Genomic DNA, 16,491 nt, shown 5'->3' on the forward strand with positions numbered 1-16,491 from the left:
TTTAGATAAGCTATTACCAGCAGGACAGTGGGGTGGGAATAGGTATTGTTTCATATTCTCTGTGTATATATAAAGCCTGCTGCAGTTTCCACGATATGCATCTGAGGAAGTGAGCTGTAGCTCACGAAAGCTTATGCTCTAATAAATTGGTTAGTCTCTAAGGTGCCACAAGTCCTCCTTTTCTTTTTGCGAATACAGACTAACACGGCTGTTACTCTGAAACCTGTCATTAAGGTATATAGAGACTCATCAGTCTTTTCTGCAAACAGCTTCGATCTGTCAAAAGGAAGGTCCCTCAACTGTATTTTGGACTTCCCTCAGAAACCCCTATAGCTGAAGCCAGGACCTCTTGCTAAAGTCAAACTGTTTGCTTGCCTTGCACCAGAGATTAACCAAAATCTGGGTGTGCCCCTATGACCAGCTAAGCAGCACAACTGACAAAGGAGCTCTTTGTGTCAGTAACTATTACAAACACAAGAGAAGGTTCACTCTGCTTGCAGCTCAGTGGTCAGAATAAAATGGAATGATTAAATGCCGAGCAGCTGTACTTGCATCAGAGGGGTAAATTCCGTTTCCTGGGAGTCAACTGGCCAGTCTTAGGATAGAAAAGAGAAAGGACACCATCCCATGGGATTGTGGGATAGCAGTGGCAGACTCTCAGGACCCAAGTCTGGCAGACCTGGGCCCAAGCTGCATCCATACTGCAAAATGATGGAGTTTGGACCCAAGTCCCCGTGGGGACCAAGCTCGAATCCTCTACTACTGCAGAGTCCTGGGACCTAGAGCTGAGTCAGACAGATTGTGTGTAGATGAAGGGCGGATTTGGGCTCAAGTCTGAGTCTGAGCTTACTCTGCAGTGTAGGCATGCCCTTGGACTACTGTGTTAACTCTTGCACTCTCAGTCAGTCTATTCATTTCATCTATACAACCGAGCACACAGCAGCAATACTACAACTACAAAGAAGCTGCACACAACCACATCAAGAAGCGGCAACCTTCCAGCCCAGCACTGCTTCTACAACAGAATCACATTACCCAATACTTTGACATGCCCTGATGAGATGAAGCACTGCATTTAATTTTTTCTTGTAAAACTTTTAAATGGGATACCAAAATACTATTATAATTTAAGGTATCAAACAAGTTTCTCCTGTTAAACACCAGACTGTTTAAAGTTTAAACTATGTACTCATGGAAAGGAAACATAAGCTAACCTTTGTAAATGGAGAGAAATATTGGGACTTAATTTAAATTTAAGATTCTTAATAGTCTTTAATTTGCCTGTCTCAGGACCACTCCTTAAATGGCATCTTTTAAATAGCTGAATTTAAATATTTCTTTGGTTTCATAAGACTTAGTTAATATCACTCACTATATGACCATATTTAAACTGTTTAACCAAATACAATTCTCCAACCCTAAAACAAAATTCCTTGTCTCATCTACATACTGTTTTAGTGCTCAATGATACACTAAGGCAGGACTCTACTGATTTGGGAACTAATATACTTTGATATTATCTTATGTAGAGAAGAGTGTCTCCACCAGAGAGGGCCCAACTCTTATGGTGTAATCTCCATTAAAAACTCTCCATAGATACAAATATAGAAAAGATTCCAACTGAAGTAAGTGAAGCATTTATTGCTTATGCTCTGTTTTTATTTTATTTTCTCCCTTTCCCTTTCATTAGTAATAAACTAATCCTAGTTAATAATTGTGATTATTTTGCTTATCTTTAGTTGTGCTGTCCCTCGAGCATAGCAAGAACCCCATTTAACTAAAATAATACGTCACATCCCTGAAATGGCATTAAGAGAAACAATTATTGTTTCTTGTTTCTCAAGATTATAACTTTTTAGTAATTTTTAGGATGTTACTTGGTGCTCAATACCTTAAAACACCCCTTTCAACCACACAAAAGTTTTTTCTTCAGTAATGCATGCTAAGCAACTGACTTACTGAGATCATCCCAATGCCCCTATCACTTCAAAAATGAAAATTATTTATGATTTTCATTACATGTTTGAACAAACAAATTTGAAACTACCTATACAGATGGCAACATAGAGGGCAATATTCCTCTAGATGCAGATAGCCAATATAATGCCCTCTGCAGCACTTAAATCCTGTATTGAAGCTATGCTGGGTGATGGCAGTGTGGTGGCTCAGGTGGGGTTGATAAAGAGAATGGTTGTCCACGTGGGACCAACATGAAGGGCAGGGCTGGGGTTAAGTCATGGGATTATAACAGAACCTGTTCAAATGGTCTGGAAGATTCAAACACCCTTGTTTTCTTCCTTTCCTCAACTCATCCTTTAATGTCCCATATTAGGCCACCTTCCTTTAGAATGAGCAGGGCCTGGACACAATTCCCTCCAGAATCTATCAGCTCTGATCCTGAAATATTTAAAGGAAAAGAGGGAAGGATTTTGCAAAGCAACATGGGGGCTGTCTCTGCACCACTTCCGGCCCCTGCTAGGAAGGAAGGAGCTATCTTGAGTTTTGAATTTAGATTGCCCATGATGTGTCACACGTGGCCAGCCAGGCTGATATAAAATACATGCATTTTAAATTAAATATACTGACTCACATGAGAAAGTCTGGGGATAGAAGCAGCAGAGCTGGAAGTAGGATTATACCTTGATCAGGATTCTATATCTCATCTCAAAAATGTAGGAAAATAATTTTATATCAAGAACATAATTTCTAATATTTTACATTACATACATACAACCACACTGGATCAGATTAGTCATCACTCAGATCATCCAATCCTGCATTATGACTCTGGTACAGGTTTACATCAGATGCTTCAGCAAACTCCCACCCTCCCTGCAGTAATGTATCCAGCTAATTGTGAAATGATTGGTAAGGGACCCTTTTCTGCCCCAAGTTCACCAATTTATATTCTACAGTGTAAGGCTAAGTTATCCTTCACTATATCAAATACCTATTTTTAGAGAGTTAGAAGACTGAGAGGAACCAGACATATCCATGAACGCTTCTGAGAGGAAAGTGCTCTGACAATGCCCAATCATTGCAGCCAAATAAACTTCCTCGCATTGAATATCAACCTTGTATATTGAATTAATGACCTCCTAAGGTCTCTTCCAACCCTAATCTTCTATGATACAACACTTCAGAAATTTGAAAATGCTGTTACTTAACTGATTTATCTTTGAATAGGAAAAGACAATAGATATAAACAGAGGCTTTTTCTTACCTCATCAGAGGATCCGTTTTCCACTCGGAAACGTCCAGCTCTTTGAATGGCTCCATCAGCATCACTAGATATAAGCTGTGAAAAAAAGAGTCAAAGTTAGAGATACAAAGTTCTGACTTCAAAAGCCTCCACCTAATCAGAAATTAAACAACAAAACCAGCTCAGTTTGGCTTCCACCATCTTAGCCTGAGGTGTGCAACCTGTCCTTCCCCTCTCCCCTGAAGATAAGCTCAACTCAGAGTAATAATTATCAGTTTGGCCAACAAAAGACAACTTCCACCAAAAATTTACTCATTGTAAGGACTCAGGCAGGGAAGGGGCTATTGTGTACACCTGCTGGAGTGGCTTGCCCACTACAAATTACAAGTTTTTTTGGTCTCAAATTTTGGCTGCACTGACATGAGGTCCCCGACTATGAGAGATGCAATTCCACTAACTGATTACCAGAAGGCAGACAGTTTTACACAAGGAGAGAAAACTAGGCTGCTTGGACCACGACACATTAATACTGTGATGGGTTGGACCCCCCTCCTGGGGTGCCACCTGATGTGCTGGGGTCTCACTGAGCCCGCCCTTCCACCAGCCTGGGTTTCCTCACCTTGTTTTTGCTGTGCTAGGCTCTCAAGCCTTCTCCAGCACACACGCAGGTAAGGCCACATCCAGCTGCAGACAGACTGAAATCAGCTCTGTGTGGGAAGACTTAGCTAGGAGAATGGCCAGCACTCAGGTTCACACCTCCTTTGGGGTATAAACCCAAAATAATATTGTCTTGCACTGTACAGAAAGATCTGCACAGTGCAAGCTCATAAGAATTGGCACTTTCCCTCAATGTGGAGAGAGATATGCACAGCCTTTTGAATCTTACAAACTGGGTTTTTAAATAAACTAAAAACAAGTTTATTAACTATGAAAGGTAAATTTTAAAGTGATTATAAGGGATAGGAAACAGAACAAAGCAGATTACTGAGCAAATAAAACAAAACACGCAAACTAAGCTTAATACACTCAAGAAACAGGTTACAAAATGTAATTTCTCACCCTAAATGTTGTTTTAGGCAAGTTGCAGAGTTTCTGTAGCTTAGAGTTCCAGTTATTTCTCTTTACAGACTGGACCCCTGTCTCAGCCTGGACTCAAACCTGCCTTTCCCTTCGGGTGTTTTTAGCAGTCTTCCTTCCTGGGCAGGCAATGGAGGAGAGTCCTGAATGCCTTCCTTCCCAGCCTTAAATAGAATTTACATAGCGCAGGAAGCCTTTGTTTCCAGTGGAAAAGTACCAGCAGTATCCAAGGTGGTATTTTGTACCAGGTGACCTTATCACCTGACCCTGCAGTGTCAAAGCAACCATGAAACCATTATTTGCAATGTCCCACACGAAGGAACTCCAGGGAAGATGGGAAATCCACATCTTTGAAGACCCATTGTCTTCTCCCAAAGGCCCATTAAGGCTGGTTGCTTACTGTCTGGTGGGCATTTCCCAAGTACACACATAGTTGTAATTGTTACATAGACAATTTTCCTAACTTCAGATACAGAAAGGCCTCAGACGATAGGACCTGTAGTGCACAGAGGTTATTTAGAGCCCATTCAACCAAATGTGTAAACATCCCCATCACTTCTCTCCAATGTATCCGTAGCCAAGATTCGTAAGGCTGTCACTTAAAATTCAATTAATACATTTACTCAGTGCTACTCTTTGTACTCTGGAGCTGCGTCATCCACTCATTTTGGCAGGATGAAAACATTTTTGAGGGAGTTTTCTCAAGTCTTATGACAATTGTCAGACAATTGACAAGCTGAAACTAGACAAATTCAGACTTGAAATAAGGTGTAAATTTTTAACAGAAAGAGTAACCATTGGAACAATTTACCAGCGGTCATGGTGTACTCTCCATCACTGAATTTTTAAATAAAAACTGGTTGTATTTATAGAAGATAGGCTCTAGGAATTTTGTGGGGGAAGCTCTACGGCCTGTATTATGCAGGAAGTCAGACTAGATGAAAATAGTGGTCCTTTCTGGCCTTGGAATCTATCAGTCTATGAATTTAGATACTTGCTCCCATGCTAGTTACATGATTCCTGGCCTTAAACTTTCCAGCAATTAGAAACCTTTGCAGATTCACATTGTCAGAGGTGGTGTCCCTCTGCAAATTGGTGAACACAGAGTCAATCCCTTATCTCTCTCTAAAAGTGCAAAGTTTCAAAAAGTTCAATGAATAGAAGATTGTTGAATAGATCTGGACAAGGAGAAGAAGTCTGGAGATACATGTGAGAAGGGAGGGACAGGCAGGAGAAACAAAAGTGAAACTGTTTGAGCAGCATATTACAGAAGTCTTGAGGTCTTTCTGAGCGTAGCCTTCATTGATTTGAGATCTACCATACCATTCTCTCACTTTAATGGAAAACCTGTAATGGTAGGAGGCCATAAAAGAGACCTAGTTTGGGAATAAGAACCATTCAAGAAATATATGTTTGCTACTTATGTTTTAAAGACAGTCACACCAGTGAACTGGTGGAAGTCACTTAAGCACTTGGATTCAGAGACCGTAGAAGTGACAATCTCACTTTTAAACAGCAGTAGCTTCTTCTGCCAGTGTAGAAAGAATATTTTCTTCCTTTCAAATAATTCATTCCAAATTTAAAAATTGTTTGGGACCTGAAAGAGCAGGAAAGCTTGTTTTTCTTATCCATATTAGGACAAACAGGAAAATAAAGGTGAAGACAACTGAGTTAGCTGCAGAAGCCAATTTTTTACATTTCTCATGTTGACCTGGCCGACACCGTTGATTTAATTTTTGTTTTGTTTTTTTAAAAAATATTTAACTATTTTAGTTAAAAATAATTTTAACAAAAACAAACCTGATTTTAAAAAACTTGAATGTTTAACTAAATTCAAAAATTCATATGCTTGTTTTGTTAAAATATTATATGTTTTCTGTTGAAGAAAAAAGTCCAGAATACATAATGTTGTTGTTTTAGTTAAATAAAACAATTGAAATGTCTGTCTGGTGATGTTCTCCTCCTAATAACAGCATAGCAAGAAATCCTCCAAATATTAATGATTAAGCCGTTGAATTGGAGATAGTTCACCTCCCAATGACTTCATAAATATCTGCTTCAATTACCTTTGGTATATGAAATTACCAAACAATCATTCATTTTCTGATATAGCTGTAAATTTAATCTGAAAAGTTTTCAAAATAAATCACTTTAAAAATATGTGTGTGTACCTTCTAAAAATGAAACCTATATCTATCTCTGAGTTGTGAAGAATATGTATTAAGGTTATAACCAACATGAAAGCACTTTTATGTAGAAATTCATGATTAAATCAAGTCTTCCTGACTAGTGATTTAAATCAATTTCATTTAAATCAAATCCACCCTGTAAGCAACACATCTCGATGACTCGCAAGCAGTATCAATGGAGGCGGGCTCAGAGTTCACAGTCAAAGCCACCATCATCTCGCGCCTGCCGAGTCAGTGCGTAGTACAATGTGAACATATGGATGGACGACTAGGTGGTTGCCCGACAGATCTCTTAGATCAACACCTGCGCCAGGAAGGCTGCCGAAGATGCCTGCGTTCTAGTGGAAAGAGCCGTCAAAATCGCTGGCAGGGGCACTTTCGCCAGCTCGTAGCAGTGGCAGATTGATGCCATGATCCAAGAGGAAATTCTCTGGGCTGACACTGGGCAGCCCTTCATCCTGTCCATGACAGCAACAAACAACTGCATTGACTTATGGAACAGTCGCACTCTATTGATGTAGAAGGCCAGCGCCTGTCTGACATCCAGTGTATGCAGCTTGCACTCCTCATCTGATGCATGAGGCTTTGGACAGAGGACCGGTAAGTAAATGTCCTGGCCTGTGTGGAACTGGAAAACAACCTTCGGCAGCAAACCCGGATGCTTGCGCAGCTGGCCCTTGTCCTTGTAGGAGACTGTATAGGGTGGCTCCGACATGAGCACCCTGATCTTGGACACCTGCTATGCCGACATTATGGCGACCAAGAAGAAAACCTTCCGGAAAAGGAGTAGGAGGGAGCAGGGGGCTAGGGGTTCAAAAGGAGGGCCCATGAGCTTTGAGAGCACCAGATTCAGGTCCCAAGGGGGAACTGGGTCTCGGACATGTGGGTACAGGTGCTCTAGCTCTTTCAGGGATCTGCCCTAAAGCAGAGGGTGAAATGCAGAAATAGCTGCCAGGTGCAACTTGATCTCGTTGTTTCCCGCAGCTCCCATTGGCTGGGAATGGCGAACCGCAGCCACTGGGAGATGCGGAGGGCTGTGCATGCAGACAGTCAGTCAATTTAAACAAAATGTCTTGTGGCCCACCAGTGAGCGCTGACCAGGCTTAAGTGACCAGAGGCTATACCAGGGAGAACCAGTGCTGGAGAGACTGGGGGGGGGGGGGGGGGAAACAGTGCTGCGGAGACTGGTAACACAAGGGGGAGTGGTCCCATGGTGCCGGCGACCGGGACTGACGTCTAGACACACATAGGCGATAGGGCAAACGGTCATAATATGGGGAATGCCAATCCTGCACTGGTGAATATCATCCGGGGGAGAGTTTTGGCAATGTTGTCCGGTGACCTACGGTGCTCTCCTGCCCCCGGAGGGGTCTTAACGGCTGGCCTGTCCTCTCGGGGAGCCTTGGCCTGGTCCTGCGGCACCGAAGACGTCATAGGAGCAGGTGGAGACCTGTGCTCTCTCTGTGCCTGGGTTTGGGATGCGATGGTGAAGGTACAATGGCAAGGTCCCATACTGCTCACCAGAGTCAGTGACGGACTTTTAAGAGGGCTAAGAGCCCCAGCCGTGGAGGCACACTCGCGCTGCTCCGGAGAAGGTTGGCGGACAGGGTGGTCCCTCTACCGATGACCCCTGGGCCTCCTTGCTCAGTGCCAGCGAGCACTTCTTCACCTTCTTCTTCAGCACCGGCAACAGCAAATAGTGCCAAGAGGAGCCAGGTGCTGGCGGCGCACTGAGGCCGAAATACTCAGTGCAGCCTGCATAGAGGGCTTGGAAGCTGGGTGGAGAGCAGACTCCATCAGAAGAGTCCTAAGGCAAATGTCCTCCTCCTTCTGGGTGTGAGGCCGAAAATTCTTACAGATCCAGCAACACTCCATGATGTGTGATTCCCCCAAACACTTAAGGCAACTGTTGTGGGGGACACTCACATGCATAGGCCTACCACAGACTTAGCAGGGCTTAAACCCGGGAGCTTGGGGCAAAGTCCCTGCTGGGACCCTAATTATCAGCTAACTATGCACTTAACTACTTAACACTAACTACAATCGAACAAAGGCCCGAAGGCATGAAGTCCAATGGGAGAAACCACTAGCTCTTGACAAAAAAGAGAGGCGCTCTGACTGACCACCATGGGCAGTAAGAAGGAACTGAGAGGGCATGGGCCAGCAGCACCTGATATACCGCGGCATGGATGCGGCACACTAGAGGACGCTACAGCCGGCCCTATGGGTACCGCTAAGGCAAAAATCTCCAATGGCCACACACAAAATCTGTATCAAAATGCATATGCACAAAGGAGACCATATTAAAGTGGCATAAACAACCTTAATGTTGGCCTTTTCTAGCTTCTGACCGCTTTTGCTGAGTCTGCAACTTACTGGTCTTTCAATGTATTTGCTGTATGTAATTCTATATAGGTTCTTCTCCTGCCTTCATCACTGTAGTATCTAAGCGCCTTCCAGTAGTACATTAAGTGATGTGGTTAATACCCGTCACCTGTAGTTCATGCTCCCTTTCATACTCTCCCTCGGTGAAGAATTGTGCGTGCAATGTAGTTTTGTAGGCTATTTTCTGTTATATGTACACACTGCTCTATGTTCATAATGGAGAAGGCAAGGTCAAAGAAGTCCACTTTGCACATGGAAAAGTGGAGGATCTATGGTTAGAATTTGCTCTATCTGCTGGTTTCAGAGTCAAAGCATGGAATTTTCAGAAGTACTCAATGTGTGAGCAGTATAAGGCTAACACTTAGCACTTTTGAAAATCCCACCTCTAGTTTGTTATTAAAAGTTGTGAAAGAGGGTCTGGGGACCTGACCAGAATTCATGACCAAAAAAAAAAAAACCTGTTTTCAGAGGTTTAACAAAAGGCTTGACCAAAAATAGATGCCAACAGACAACATGGTCTGTGAAAGGTAGGTTTTGAAGTATGTTGTTAGGCCTCTGAAAGGGAAGCTAATCATCACTAATGAAAAGGAGTACTTGTGGCACCTTAGAGACTAACAAATTTATTATCTCTAAGGTGCCACAAGTACTCCTTTTCTTTTTACGGATACAGACTAACACGGCTGCTACTCTGAAACCCATCACTAATGAGTCACGCTCCTGCAGGATACGGCATGTTCATGTATATGTATGTTCCCCCATTTTGTGTGTGTGTGTGTGTAACTGTATCTGATAAAAATTGGTTTGGAAAGCAGGGATCACTTGCTTGGATCAGGTGGTGTGGGGAGGACAGGCTGAGGAAGGAAGGGAGACCTTTCTTTCTGGACAACAAGTGACGCTGACAGGCTCACCAGAGGAGTCAGAGACTAGACTGCTTTCACGGGAGGTAAGCTATTCACTTGATTTTTTTTCTCTGCAAAAAAGAAAAAAAGCTGTATCTAGTTTACTGTATGAGAAGTATAAATCTAAATATGTAAGGCAAGCCATTTTTTAGAACTCCATTTGCTCTCTGTTTATAATAAATATTGGTTTTGTTAGAGTGCTCTTGTCTTGGTAATTCCATCCTGATTTTCCTGGAGAAAAGAAAAACCTGTAACCTCTAAGGGGGGGGTGCTGAATGGTAGGATTTCTGGAACCTATATACCCAATTCAGTTATGGGCACAGATGGAGGCATCCTATCCCAGTGAATGGCATTGTCATTAGCCTGCAGTGAGCCAACACAAGGACACACAAAGGCCATCTCTTTTACTCCAGTGTTCACTTGAGTAGGGAATGAATACTGAGAGAGAGAGAGAGAGAGAGAGAGAGAGAGACTGACATATATATTAGGGCTGCCAAGCGATTCAAAAAATTAGTCGTGATTAATCACGCAATTTTAAAAAATTGTTGTGATTAATTGCACTGTGAATAATAGAATACCATTTATTTAAATATATTTGGATGTTTTCTACATTTTCAAATATATTGATTTCAATTATAAGAGACTACAAAGCGTACAGTGCTCACTTTATATTTAGTTTTGATTACAAATATTTGCACTGTAAAAAACAAAAAAAAATAACTGCATTAAAAATAAAATAGTGTAAAACTTTAGAGCCTAAAAGTCCACTCAGTGCTATTTGTTGTTCTGCCAATCGCTCAGACTAACAAGTTTGTTTACATTTGCAGGAGATAAAGCTCCCCGCTTCTTGTTCACCTGAAAGTGAGAACAGGTTTTCACATGGTACTGTTGTAGCCGGCGTCGCAAGATATTTACATGCCAGATGCGCTGAAGATTCATATATCCCTTCATGCTTCAACCACCATTCCAGAGGACATGTGTCCATGCTGATGACAGGTTCTGCTCAATAACATTCCAAAGCAGCGTGGACTGACATGTTCATTTTCATCATCCGAGTCAGATGCCACCAGCAGAAGGTTGATTTTCTTTTTTGGTGGTTCAGATTCTGTAGTTTCTGCATCAGAGTATTGATCTTTTATGGCTTCTGAGAGCGTGCTCCACACCTTATTCCTCTCAGATTTTGGAAGGCACTTTAGATTCTTAAACCTTGGGTCAAGTGCTGTAGCTATCTTTAGAAATCTCACATTGGTACCTTCTTTGCGTTTTGTCAAATATGCAGCCAAAGTGTTCTTAAAATGAACATGTGCTAAGTCATCATCCAAGACTACTAGAACATGAAATATATGGCAGAAAATGGGTAAAATAGAGCCGGAAACATACAATTCTCCCACAAGTTCAGTCACTAATTTAATTAACACATTTTTTTTTAACAAGCAACATCAGCACGGAAGCATATCCTCTGGAATGGTGGCCGAAGCACGAATGTTTAGCATATCTGGCACGTAAATACCTTGCAATGCGAGCTACAAAAATCCCATGTGAATGCCTGTTCTCACTTTCTGGTGACATTGTAAATAAGAAGTGTGCAGTATCATCTCCTGTAAATGTAAACAAACGTGTGTGACAAAGTTCCTCCTCTACCTTGGTGGGTCTTGCGCTTATTGGTGGATTTGCTCACCTTGGAGCTTCACGGCAGCCCTCAGTTTGGCCCTTTTCGTGAACCCACAGTCCAGGTCAACTCCTCCTGTGTCTGACCAGGAGTTGGGAGGTTTGGGGGGAACCCGGGCCAGCCCTCTACTCCGGGTTCCAGCCCAGGGCCCTGTGGAATGCAGCTGTCTAGAGTGCCTCCTGGAACAGCTGTGCGACAGCTACAACTCCCTGGCCTACTTCCCCATAGCCTCCTCCCAACACCTTCTTTATCTTCACCATAGCACCTTCCTCCTGGTGTCTGATAATGCTTGTACTCCTCAGTCCTCCAAAAGTATGTGTTCTCACTCTCAGCTCCTAGCACCTCTTGCTCCCAGCTGCTTACACACACACACCACAAACTGAAGTGAGCTCCTTTTTAAAACCCAGGTGCCCTGATTAGCCTGCCTTAATTGATTCTAGCAGCTTCTTGATTGGCTGCAAATGTTCTAATCAGCCAGTCTGTCTTAATGGTCTCCAGAAGGTTCCTGATTGTTCTGGAACCTTCCCTCTTACCTTACCCAGGGAAAAGGGACCTACTTAACCTAGGGCTAATACATCTGCCTTCTATTACTCTCCTGTAGTCATCTGGCCTGACCCTGTCAGGCTTGTTTTTCTTAACGATTGGCTGAACGAGAATTAAGACTGAGTGGACTCGTAGACTCTAAAGTTTTGCATTGTGTTGTTTTCCAGTGCAATTCTGTAACAAAAAATCTATTTGCAAGTTGCACTTTCACGATAAAAAGACTGCACTACAGTACTTGTATGAGGTGAATTGAAAAATATGGTTTCTTTTGTTGATCATTTTTACAGAGCAAATATTTGCAATAAAAAATAATAATATAAAGTGAGCAGTGTACTTTGTATTCAGTGTTGTAATTGACATCAATATATTTGAAAATGCAGAAGAACATTCAAAAATATTTAATAAATTTCAATTGGTATTCCATTGTTTAACAATGCGATTAAAACGACAATTAATTTTTTAATTGTGATTAATTTTTTTGAATTAATCGCGTGAGTTAACTGCAATTGATCGACAGCCCTAATATATATATTTAAGAGGTGGAAGGAATCTGATTTTTAAATAAGCAGCATGTTATTCTAAATATAGTACATGTGCTCAGAAATACTGTATTGGATGCATATTAAAAACTGATGTATACATATAAGTAATTTATTCTTTGAACTTATTAAGGAGGAATCAAGCTGATCACTAGAGTTCTTCAGCTTATGTCTATAAGGATTTCTAAATAATAAATCAGAAAACAATTAAAATTGGGTACAAGAAGATTATTTTGGTTATAATTTGCCTTTACTTCCCTTCCTATTTCAGTTGATTTTTTTCACTCATTTTTTGGATCATTAAAGACTGCTTTTTATAAATTCATGTATTCATAGATTTAAGGCCAGAAGGGACCATTGTGATCATGTAGTCCAACCTATTACATATCTTGCGACATACATTTTCACCAAGTTATTACTGCATCCAGCCCGATAAGTTGTGGTTGAACTAAAGTATATCAACTGTAAAAGCTGCTTTGACTGTTTAAACATTTTATGAAATTGTAGCTCACAAGACTCTTAAACCAGACTTGCCAAATTTACATGATGACATTCAAACTAAAGCCTATTTAATATGAATGTTATTTAATTAACTAATACATTTGGAAATGTGTGGTGTGTATGTACAGAGAGGCAGTGTGTGCTGCATTTAGAGTAGAGGACTGGTAGTCAAGGGTGATGGGCTCCATTTCCAGCTCCACCAATGACTCACTGTGCAGCCTAGAGCAAGTCACTTCTCCTTTGTACCTCAATTTACTCATCAACAAAATGGATATAATACTATTTACCTCAGAAGATTTTTGTGAGAACAAATGCTTATAACTGGATTAAAATACAATATGTAAATCGTGATCACAGCGGGACAAAAACGCATGTAAGTAAAAACACCAGCAGCTGCTGGTGCCTTGTCTACACAAGATCTCCTACTATTGCTACCACTGGTATAGTTGCACCAGTGGTAACATTAGTGGGAAAATTTAGGGAGAAATTCTAGGGTAGATCAGGTTTTGTTGCATTAAGGGTGGAAATCCCCAGCAGAAAATAAAATTGTTCAAGCAGTGAACAGGCTTAGGAAAAAAAAGCATTGATTCAATATTTTGTTTTTAAAAGCCTGAAGAATTACAGGGGAAAAGTTAAACCACGTTTCATGACAGCCAAAATCGTCCCCTCAATTTCAGTTCCATGTCTGCCATTATTTAACATTTAAAACCTGATGTTAGGGGAACAGATAGAAAAATATAAATGAAGCTACAATTTAGTCAATTTCACAGCACAGGTGCTGGGAAAAAAATCCATAGTCATGGAAAGTTCATAGCCCAGGGTTGTGGGGAAAGGCGTGTTGAAGAGCAGCCCAGCCCAGCGAGGAGAGAAGGGTTCCAGAGGGGTGTTGGAGAGCAAGCCAACCCTGGAGAAGAGGGGAGACTGGAGAGCAAGACACCCCACCAAGGAGGGGAGGCATCAAGAGACTGGAAGGGCAGAAGATCAAACCCACTCCACTCTCACCTCACAGTGACAGCTCCTGTCCCACGGGCTGGGCCTGGCTCCGGCTCCCTGCTCCTAGCATTGTAACTCTGTGCATTAGGTTGCCGCACCACTCAGGTTTGGCACATCCACCCCATCTTCATCTACAGATGGGAAGACATGCCAAACCTGAGTTGTGCTGTTACCATGTGGGCCAGGTTGCAATGCCCACAGCAGGGAACTGGTACCACAGGAGCCACCACTCCTGGGGGTCACAAACTTTATTAAAATTCGCAATTACTGTGAACACCATCACCTCATCACCAAAATTGTAGCCACAGTTACGACTGTGACAGAAAAAAATTTAGTTTCTACCCATATGTGATACCAAAAGTAGATTGTCCAAAATGTCAAACAGATAAAGAACAAACAAACCAAAAATTAAGGTTACTTGTCCTAAATTAGTGTACTTTGGACCGATGAATAAAAATTTGCAGATAGTTTTTCAAATAATAACCTAAATACTTTCAGTAGGTACAAATAGTCTGTTGAGCAGACAACAGTTAATTTGCCCTCTTATGATTATTTCTTTTATTATTAATCACCAGAGATAATACCTTGAATTAGTATAGAAAATACGTGTGTGTGTGTGTGTGTTTTTGTGTGTGTGTATGTGTGTGTGTGTGTGTGTATAAACATCTGATCCTTGGTCTCCTCACAACCGTACTGCTGAACAATAATCTACCAGTGTACACAATTGGCATACTTATCAATTAATACACTTTCTACTAGCCTGAAATTGCAGTGCTATCTAATAAGATATTCCAGATTCCTTCCTATATTAAGGATAAAACTACAGCTTCTCCCTCTTCCCTTCCCTCAGTTTCCCTGTATCAACTTGGACAATTTAATTCTAGCTATCTATAGTCAATGACAGTGTTTCAATAACTGATACTCTGTTAATTTATGCAGTATCCAAATTCTTCCTTCATTAAGAAGTAAAAATGTTCACTTCATGCCTAGATTTGAAGAAAAATCTTAAACAAAATAAATTAGCATGGATTTTTTTGGGCAGAGGTTTTTCTATGATAAAATTATACCTCCATTTTTAACTTCAACCTCTCCACTCCACCCCATTAACAAACACACACACAAAATATCAATCAATTATAAAATCATAGTGCTGCTCTTTTGTCAACCTCAAATTAATATCAACAAAACAGGCTAATTTTCAATCTTTTTGAATTTTTAAGGTAAATGCTAGATACATACTATTTTTCAGCTGACTGGCAGAGAAGATTTAGATTAGAGTGAAAGGTCTGCAAGCAAAGATAATAAATATGCACTTCAAAATAGATTTAAGACATTATAATTTTCAAACTCAGCCTAAGAACCTTATTTTTTCAGGCTATTTGTGATGCTTTTGTGATAATATTTCACCTGCACATAAACAAAAATAGATTTCCACAAGCTCTGCATTACAAGCTGCTAAAATTCAGAACAACTGAGAATCATGGAATGGTCTATATAAACTTACCAGCTCCACAGATCCATAATGCTTTCTGCTGAACTCTCCACGTCTACAGCCCAAGTCTTCAGAGACAGAGCTGGAACAGAAATGCTTCATCAGTAGACATAGTTAACTGGCCCTAAAGCTCCTGCAATATTCAGCTCCCATTGACAAAAATCGTTCCTGCTGAACAAGGTTTGCGGTGCATAGGCTCACCACTGCAGGGGACCCTCCTTACAACATGCAAAACCTCTAGCAGCCATTGCAGTCTAGCTTTCATTTTACCCTGAAAGAGAATGAAATGCCTGAGCCTGATCAGAAGGAAAAACCATTATTAAATTAAATATTTAGTCATTAGATCAACTGAGAGCTCCAGGGTGGATGGTAATTATAAATTTCATTTGAGATCTCTGCCTAACCTAAGGGAAAAGAAACCCTGCAATAAACTTAACACATAGAACAGGACTGCCTACATGAGCTATATTTGCTGACATGTGGTATGCTGTAATTAACTTTCTTACAGGAGAGTCTCTTTATATGCCCTAAATACTCATAGAAAATAAAAATACGATTTTACTTCTGAAGTTTTTTAAAAAACAATAATTAGTTTATAGTTTCCTTCTCCTGTAGGCTTTAGTGACAAAAATAAAATTCTCACTCAGAATAAATAGAAGTCTAGCCCCAAGTTAAATGTCTGTGGGTGCACACACATGCATTCAAACAGTTATTTCGTATGAATATAATGTATATCAATTTATGGGTTTGGTGTACCTAGAACAAGTGGCAAATGCATTTTCCTTTCTCAATACCTATAGTACACTTTGGCCCCACATATATAGTGGTGATATCCATGTTATAAATACAATCTTAAAAAAAAGCAAGGCTGCAATTTAGTATAAACCTTTGACTGCCTGACGTGCACTCTGTATACTAGTCCATCTCCCCAGCACTTTTCCTGACAACCCAAACCTACCACTAGCTTCCAACAGTCACCACTATTATATAGTTTTTTTTTCA

General features: G+C 40.9%; 1 protein-coding gene across 7 annotated transcripts in view; it reads right to left on the reverse strand.

Annotated features, from left to right (window-relative positions):
• Positions 1-16,491, reverse strand: part of GARNL3 (GTPase activating Rap/RanGAP domain like 3) — a 238,284-nt gene that overhangs the window by 153,591 nt on the left and 68,202 nt on the right. For all 7 annotated transcript variants that reach the window (XM_073314501.1, XM_073314498.1, XM_073314496.1 and 4 more), the window contains 2 exons: positions 15,502-15,571; positions 3,224-3,298 (listed from right to left, as the gene is read on the reverse strand). In XM_073314501.1, coding sequence (XP_073170602.1) covers positions 3,224-3,298; positions 15,502-15,571 — 145 coding nt within the window. The remainder of the gene's footprint in view (positions 1-3,223; positions 3,299-15,501; positions 15,572-16,491) is intronic.

This window comes from Lepidochelys kempii, chromosome 16 (genome assembly GCF_965140265.1).
Source record: "Lepidochelys kempii isolate rLepKem1 chromosome 16, rLepKem1.hap2, whole genome shotgun sequence".
NCBI lineage: Eukaryota > Metazoa > Chordata > Testudines > Cheloniidae > Lepidochelys > Lepidochelys kempii.